The following is an 8,077-nucleotide window of genomic DNA, read 5'->3' as shown; positions in this document are numbered from 1 at the left end:
GGAGAGCAGGAGGAAAGAGTGCCCGGGTGGATGCCAGTTCTCAGAGGCTGGAAGGCAGGGATCCCCACATCTGACCGTTCATTAGGGTCGCCCAGGAAGCTTTGAAACAATACAGGTTTCCGGGTTGTCCTCTAGGCCTAGTTCAGGGTCTCACCCGGGGATGCTGGCTGGGGAGTCTGCGTTCTGATGCTGTCAGCTGGCATGGGTTCCCTCAGACGCACTGCAGTGCCGAGGAGAGTGGGCATTTGGGGGGGGTGAGTGGTGAGAGAGGAGGGAGGTTAGGGGTGGTCACGATGGTTATGGATGTGGGGAGGGAACAGGTAGGGGCTGAGGAGCTGTACACAGAAGCAGCTGAGGCTTTGGTGCCCGTGGGCCCTGCAAGCCCGATTTTAGTGGAAGGAGAGCAGGGCCCTGTTTGGGGGCTAACGAGGAGGGTGGACATGAGACAAGAAATGCGGACCCAAAAGTGTTAGGACCCCAGCCTGGCGATGTCCGCAGCCACGGTTTGGTGCTCAGGTCCCCTGAAGGCAGGAGGTGCCCGGGGTGGGTCTGTGGCCCCAGGACCCCACCTCCTGTGGGTCTGCAGCACCGCAAGTCCCGTTCTCCTTGATCTTCTTTCTCTTTGGGATGTTATTCTAGCTGTTAAATCTAAATCATAACATGCACAGGCTGGGCCAGCCAGCTGAGATAATAACAAGAACAGCCATACCCTATGTTTAGCTGGAGAGCTATCTTCCCCCCAAGGAGTACAAAGCTCTTTACAGATGACTCCTGTTCATCCTCTTGACTCTTTGTGACCTGAGGCTCACGCTTCCTGTTTTGCAGAGGATGTTGAGGCGCAAGGGGCAAAGCTACATGCCCGTGAAGGCGCTGATGCAAAGGACCCACATCCCCGCAAAGCCTGTCCCTGGGATCCTTCCAATCTCGGCACACTGCCAGGGGGACCTGGGGTGGGGGGAAGTGGACGTAGAGCCCTGGGCTTTGTTTCCATTATAGAAAAGACGGGCCAGGCCTCACTTGGTTCTAGAGCACCAGCTCGTCGGCCTCCATCGTGGGTCCTTAAGTCCTTCTCCAATGCCTGACGCCCATGCCATCCCGGGGGTGCCCGAGAAACTCCGTCTAGGGGCCTGGGAAGTCGAGCGCATCAGAATAGCATGGCCGCGGGGCTGCCTGCACGGGCCGAGGGCAGGGGTCTGCCATCCTGTGCCTGACTTGGCTGTGGGCCTGTGTGGTCCGTGGAGCCCAGGCAGCCTGGCTCCGCCCATCTTCCCACCGCGTCCTCGGGGTCTCCCGCAGGTGTGGATGGACGCGGGCACCCAGATTTTCTTCTCCTTCGCCATCTGCCTGGGGTGCCTGACGGCCCTGGGCAGCTACAACAAGTACCACAACAACTGCTACAGGTGAGCGGGGCGCAGGGCCTGAGCGCCTATCCCTCCGGGTGTGCTAGATCAGGGGAGAGTTGGAGGGTGCGCCAGCTCGTGGATTTCCCTACGCCCCACCTGCCTTCACGCCATTTTCCAACCCCCAGGGCTGCCAGGTGGTGAGAGGAGCCAGCGGCAGCACGGGCGAGGGACTGCTTCCCCCAGGACGGGACGGTGCTGGGTGGCCGGGAACCCCCAGCAGGGCCCAGCCCAGGGCTAATGTAGAGGGCAGTGGGCACAGGTGTGCAAGCAACCCGGCTCGGGAGTGACATCATACAGAGCCTGGTCCTGTGTGCTCTGTACCTGCACCCCAGCAAACACTGAATCCCCTCCCTGTGTTTCCCTCGGGCCCACCTGGCTCATGTCAGAGAATTTAAGCCAATTTTAGTATTAGCCAAACAAAATCACATCATGCATTTCAAAATTGAATTTAGGTGAGTACAGAGCACCTGTTGCTTGCGTTCTCCATGCCCCTCTCCTCTCCGTTAACGTACCGGCATGCGCGGGGTCACAAGGGTAGTGTCCCAGGAGGCGCAGTGGCAACATGACGGGAAAGGGGAGCTGTGTGGCCATGGCTAATGTTTAGATTCTGTTACTTCCTCGGGGTCTCATTCTTGCAGGATGACCGTGGGTTCAGTCCAAGTTTGAGCCCATGGAGTTGGGGGGACAGAACCAGCCCCTTGGGTTCCCTCTGCCCCTGCCAGGCCGGCGGCGTCACCTGGGGTTCCTGCGTCCTGGCCTGAGGCGCTGGCTGCCCCTCTGACCCTCCTGTCCCCACCTCCCCGCCCCGCCTGCAGGGACTGCATCGCCCTCTGCTTCCTCAACAGCGGCACCAGCTTCGTGGCCGGGTTTGCTATCTTCTCCATCCTGGGCTTCATGTCCCAGGAGCAGGGGGTGCCCATCTCCGAGGTGGCCGAGTCAGGTGGGTGGTGTTTTGGGGGGTGGGGTGGGGCCTAAGACAGGGGACTCTGTGAGCTTTGTTTGAACCTTCACCAGCCCGCCTGGATCTGCAGGCATTCCTATTGTCACCTACACTGTGGGTGACCTCTCAGTGGCTGCGTCCCGGGGAGACCTGGGATGGACTTAAACAGCAATTCCAGCTTCAAAAGGCGAACGGGTGTGCAGAGAACAGTGTCCCTCCCACCCCGGCCTCCAGCTCCTCACCCTGGAAGCAACCAGTGTCACGAGGTTCATGGTTTTACTTCCAGAAATAGTTTAGGCTTTTATGAGAAAAAGAATACACACGCATCTGTACGTACACATTCAAACACGCGTCCGTATTACTGTTTCTGTCTCTTACACCTTGTAACAACCAAGTGATAACGTGCCGTATACATTGTCCTGCATCCTGCTGTGTCTCGTTCCCTTAACGTGTGTCTCAGGGGTAAGTTAACTCCCGGCATGTGGAGTTTCCTCCTTTAAGTGCCTGCCTTGCCACCATGCGGTATTACTCTTGCTTTTAAATAAAATCACAGACGGATCCCCCATCTGGGTAAGCGGCCGCTGTTTGCCTTGCTCGCCCCCCACGCCTGTAGGCCACCCACTTGCACCTGTGACAAGATGATTTTGATCGTGGGGTTCACAAGCTCCCCCCGTCACACAGGGTGCCGAGCAACGGGAAACTGACATCGCCGGTTCTTATTAAGAACGATCGTGTTTCTCTTTTACAAAGCACTGCTCTGTGCCAGGCTTGGTGCCATGTGTTCGCTGGTGCGTGGGGCGGGTCCCAGCAGCATGGGAGACGGGCAGAGGAGCTGACCACTGTCCTGGGTCCCTCGGTCATACCCTTCCTTTCAAAGGAAGCTTCCTGTCGAGGACCCGGGCACTGGCATGTGACCTGTTCCTGCCGTTTGAGCCAGCTGAGGGCAACAGTGTGTTTGAGAGGATGTGTGTCGTGGGTATTCTGAAACTCATGCCAGCTCACTTGCTGTAGGGTGACAGAAAAGGCTCGGGGTGCAGAGGTGGCCAGCAGTGGCCCCAGACCCAATCTAGTCTTGGAGGTATTTTCTTTGGAACTTTATGGAAACCACACAGCACTTGCCTTAAGGGGGCGTGATGGCTCCAGGTCTGTCAGGCCCCGCTGCTCCCTCCTTTTACACTGGGGCAGCTTCACAAACGTCCGTGGCCTGCCTGGCCCCCAAGCTCTTTGTAAGTTTGAAACCTCTGGTTTGGGGGCAATAGATCTGGAGAGTGAGCCCTCAGGATCTGAGGTAGAACTTACAGAAACGCAGGTGATAGACCCCCTTCCTCTTTTCTTTGCAATATCCTTTAGAACACTCACAGCCTTTAGGTTCTGTTGCTGCCAGTGAGAAAACAGTGGGTGATGTCTTGGAGACTGGGGACCGGGTCGAGGGCTGGGTGGCTTCTCCTGGGTGGGGACGGTGCAGGGGGGGTAGCTCTGGGGCTTCCGCTGTCCCGTGTCCCACACCGGGAAGCCCACCTTGGGGTGGCACTGGGCCGTGTCGCTCTCCCCGCCGCAGGCCCTGGTCTGGCCTTCATCGCCTACCCCCGGGCTGTGGTGATGCTGCCTTTCTCACCCCTCTGGGCCTGCTGCTTCTTCTTCATGGTCGTCCTCCTGGGGCTGGACAGCCAGGTATGGACAGGTGGCCGCTCAGAGCCCGAGGGACGGTGGTGTGTGGGGGCTGGGGGCAGCGAGCAGCGGGCGCGACCTTGAACTTGATGCCCTGAAGGCCCTTAAAACAGCTGGGGGCTGGGCGGGTGTCAGGCACGGATGCCCTGCCAGGGAACAAAGGGAGCTTTGGAGGGTGGGTCCGCTCTGGGGCTGGCAGGAGGCTGGCAGGGCTGCCCCGGGAGCGAGGCGCCAGCTGGTTGACGGAGCTTCTCGTGAGGGCTTGCCCTCCAATTCTTTGCCCTCTTGTCCAGTTTGTGTGCGTGGAAAGCCTGGTGACGGCGCTGGTGGACATGTACCCCGGTGTATTCCGCAAGAAGAACCGGAGGGAGGTCCTCATCCTGGGGGTGTCTGTCACCTCCTTCCTCGTGGGGCTCGTCATGCTCACAGAGGTGAGGGGCTGGGCGGCTTGCAGGTGGGGCCCGGCGAGAGGAGAGCCCAGGTGGGTGATGCCACCTGGCAGGGGGGGCAGAGGCCGCTGTGGTTTCAGGTCAGCGCCTTCTGGGCTTCGGGGCCCGGGGGCCCTGGCCCTTCCCCACCCCAGGAAGCACTGACCACCCGGCTCTGGGCGCGGCTGAGGGGTGCTTTGGCTCCACGGAAGCTGAGAGGTGTAGGAGTGTCGGGCTGGGAAAAAATCGCCTCTCCAGCAAGATCCCACGGGCTCCCAGGCAGCTGACCCACGTTCCAGGGACAGACTTCAAAGGCAGAGAGGGAGCCCTGGGGTGGGCGACATTCTGAGTGATGTCTCAGGGGAGGAGGGAGATGGAGCTCGTCAGCTTGATGACACCCATGGCGGCCCCTATCCTGACCCTCTGCCAAAAATGCACGCTGTCCTGGACTTTTGGGTCAAGCCCTGCGTGTTCTCAGGGATGAGCTAACAATGGCTGTTTCATGCATCTTCCTTCCAAAAACAATAATCAAACATTATTATTGTCCCATGTCTGCCGAGTGCTTTACAGCTTACAAACTGCACTGTCGCTTAATCTCTGTCTCCTGTGACCCTCCCCACCTCTGCTCCGTGCCCCGAGGGTGCCTGTTTCCTCTGGATAAAGTTCTGTTTCTCTCTCCTCCCGGGCAGGGCGGTATGTACGTTTTTCAGCTCTTTGACTACTACGCAGCCAGTGGCATGTGCCTCCTGTTCGTGGCCATCTTTGAGTCCCTCTGTGTGGCGTGGGCCTACGGTGAGTGATTCTTCCCGTGGTCCTGCCCAGGGCCCTCGGACAAAAGAGAGACCTCACTGCTCACACCCACGTTCTCCTCAGACTTCTCTCCCTCCCAACCTCAGACATCTCAAGAACCCTACCTACATTGCTACCATTGGAAAAGCCCTCCAGAGGCGGCCTTGTCCACCCTCCTGGTGATGGCTGCTCCCGGGCCACCCAGGTGGGCCCGTGTCCCGTCCTACCCAGAGCTTTTCAGCCTTTAACAACCTTGATCATCAGAAAGTTCCTGCCTTTGCCTAAGCCAAGTTCTGCCCACTGCTGTTTATGTCTACGAATTCCATACAGGGAAGAGTCTGCTCCCAGCAGGGATTTGAGAAGACAGCCACGATGTCTTTTACAGACTGGTCCTTGCCCTTCCTGATCGGTGTGGTCCCCATCCTGATGCTTTGGATGCTAAAGGATGTCCTTTCTCCCCTTCCTCCTCTTCTTCGTGGCAGGTGCTGGGCGCTTCTATGACAACATTGAAGACATGATTGGGTACAGGCCGTGGCCCCTTATCAAATACTGTTGGCTCTTCCTCACACCGGCCGTGTGCACAGTAAGATAACCTCCGGGGGGCTTCCCTGGTGGCGCAGTTGTTGAGAGTCCGCCTGCCGATGCAGGGGACGCGGGTTCGTGCCCCGGTCCGGGAGGATCCCACATGCCGCGGAGCGGCTGGGCCCGTGAGCCGTGGCCGCTGAGCCTGCACGTCCGGAGCCTGTGCTCCGCAACGGGAGAGGCCACAACAGTGAGAGGCCCTCGTACCACAAAAAAAAAAAAAAAAAGAAAGAAAGAAAAAAGAAAAAAGATGACCTCCGGGAGGAAAGGCAGATGAAGGGAGAGAGATGGTAGAGCAGGAAGGTAGACAGGCCGTAGCCCGAGAAGGCACTTACCCGTGGGCATTGAAAATCATTTAAAAGTTTCATTCATCCTCCTGTTGGGTTCTAGAAAATGCCAGCAGGATAGATTCTTCCTTTCCGTTTCACAGAAGGATAAACTGAGGTCCAGGGCTGTCAGACTCAACCCCACAGTGTGAGTCTAATGTGGCAGGTGCATCGGGCTGCTGAGAACAACACTGATAAGCACCGAGATAACAGTAGCAGAGTTCCAGAGCACTTACTTCCTGCTGGGAACCAAATGCTTTACACGTTTAACCCAGTCAGTCCTCACAAGAGCCCCACGAAGTAAGAATTACCATTATACTCACTTTTCAGGTGAAACGGAAGCCCCAGAGGTTAAGCGGTTCACCCGAGCTGGAAGGTGGCCGAGAGCTGGGGCTCAAGCCCAGGCAGCTTGGCTCCAGAGTCTGGGCCTGAGCCACTAAGCGCTGCTGCTCTGGCTTTACCTGTGTCAGCAGCACCCACTGTGTGCCAAGTATGATGAGGCCGGGGGGACCCAGGCATGACCCCTGCCCTCCAGGTGCTCACGGCCAGGCACAGAGCCATGTCCCAGTTGAGGATGCCCAGGGGCACGGGGACCCTGGAGGGACAGGGTGGGTGCCCCGGAAGTACCTCCTGGGGGTGTGGATTTTGAGCAGATGTGGGTGGAGTTCGGAGGCAGATTGGCCCAGCTGGTTGGGGGGACGCGTGCTCCCCCAGCCGCGTCTCTTCTACTCTCACCCGCAGGCCACCTTTCTCTCCTCCCTGATCAAGCACACCCCACTGACCTACAACAGGAAGTACGTGTACCCGTGGTGGGGTGATGCCCTGGGCTGGCTCCTGGCTCTCTCCTCCATGAGCTGCATTCCCGCCTGGAGCTGCTACAAACTCAGCACCCTCAAGGGCTCTTTCAGAGAGGTAGGGAGCTGGTGGGGAGGAAAGCAGTCAGAGGATGAGCTGGGGTCCCCTTGTTGGCAGGTGGCCGCCTGCCTGGGTAGAAGCTGGCACACAGGAGGGCCAGGGACCCTGGTGTGGGGTCAGAGGGACAGAGGGAGTGCTGAGCAGTCTCAGGAAGAGACAGGATGCCTCCAAGACACCGCTGTGGTTAGGGTGTTGGCACCTGGAGAGCAGGTTTGGCACCTCTGGGGAGGCAGCGATGAGGGACACTGGCAGACTTGCCCCCTCTCCGGCTTATGACGGACCCCTCCACTCTGCTTGCAGAGAGTTCGCCAGCTCATGTGCCCAGCTGAGGACCTGCCCCAGTGGGCCCGGGTGGAACCCTCTGCCCCGGCCACGCCCAGGACGTCGGAACTGGAGTCTCACTGCTAGGGGCCAGGCCCTGCGACAACGGGCCAGTGAGCCTGGCTGTGGGGACAGTTGCAGAAGGAAGGCACAGAAGCAGCCCCGCTGTGCTTCTCTGCCCCACACCACCCGGGGTAGACAAGATAAGAGGGGACATGCTGGAATCCACCTCTGAGCTGGGCATCTCTCACCCCAACTTCCCTGCTCCAGGGGTGGCTGGACAGGTGTGAAAGGCCAGGATCAAGAGCATCCCCTTTGAGAGGGGCCTTGGGAGGCGGGGTGAGGCTGCAGGCGGGGGCGGGGCGGGAGAGCTCTGTTTGGCACCCTTCATTCCATTAAATCCACGTTCTTCCCACCAGCTGCTAGCAGTTCCGCCTGGTTTCTGCCCCGCCCCACCCCCGCCTTGCTGCCTTGCCCACCTCCTCACTTTAAAGTGGGGCTTTAGGGGCTTCCCTGGTGGCGCAGTGGTTAAGAGTCCGCCTGCCAATGCAGGGGACACGGCTTCGAGCCCTGGTCCGGGAAGATCCCACGTGCCGCGGAGCAGCGAAGCCCCTGCACCACAACTACTGAGCCCACGCGCTCTAGAAACCGCGAGCCACAACTACTGAGCCTGCGCTCTAGACCCTGTGAGCCACAACTACTGAG

At 59.1% G+C, this 8,077-nt stretch overlaps 1 protein-coding gene across 1 annotated transcript in view; it reads left to right on the top strand.

Moving 5' to 3' along the window:
• SLC6A13 (solute carrier family 6 member 13) overlaps positions 1-7,459 on the top strand; it is a 30,442-nt gene extending 22,983 nt beyond the window's left edge. The window contains exons 8-15 of the mRNA XM_007469516.1: positions 1,297-1,400; positions 2,219-2,343; positions 3,902-4,014; positions 4,305-4,442; positions 5,129-5,231; positions 5,711-5,811; positions 6,878-7,048; positions 7,352-7,459. Of these exons, the coding sequence (XP_007469578.1) occupies positions 1,297-1,400; positions 2,219-2,343; positions 3,902-4,014; positions 4,305-4,442; positions 5,129-5,231; positions 5,711-5,811; positions 6,878-7,048; positions 7,352-7,459 (963 nt within the window). The remainder of the gene's footprint in view (positions 1-1,296; positions 1,401-2,218; positions 2,344-3,901; positions 4,015-4,304; positions 4,443-5,128; positions 5,232-5,710; positions 5,812-6,877; positions 7,049-7,351) is intronic.
• The last annotated feature ends 618 nt before the right edge of the window (positions 7,460-8,077 follow it).

This window comes from Lipotes vexillifer, unplaced genomic scaffold (genome assembly GCF_000442215.2).
Source record: "Lipotes vexillifer unplaced genomic scaffold, Lipotes_vexillifer_v1.1 scaffold395, whole genome shotgun sequence".
NCBI classification, from domain to species: Eukaryota; Metazoa; Chordata; class Mammalia; order Artiodactyla; family Lipotidae; genus Lipotes; species Lipotes vexillifer.
This window is presented reverse-complemented; position numbering and strand designations above follow the sequence as displayed.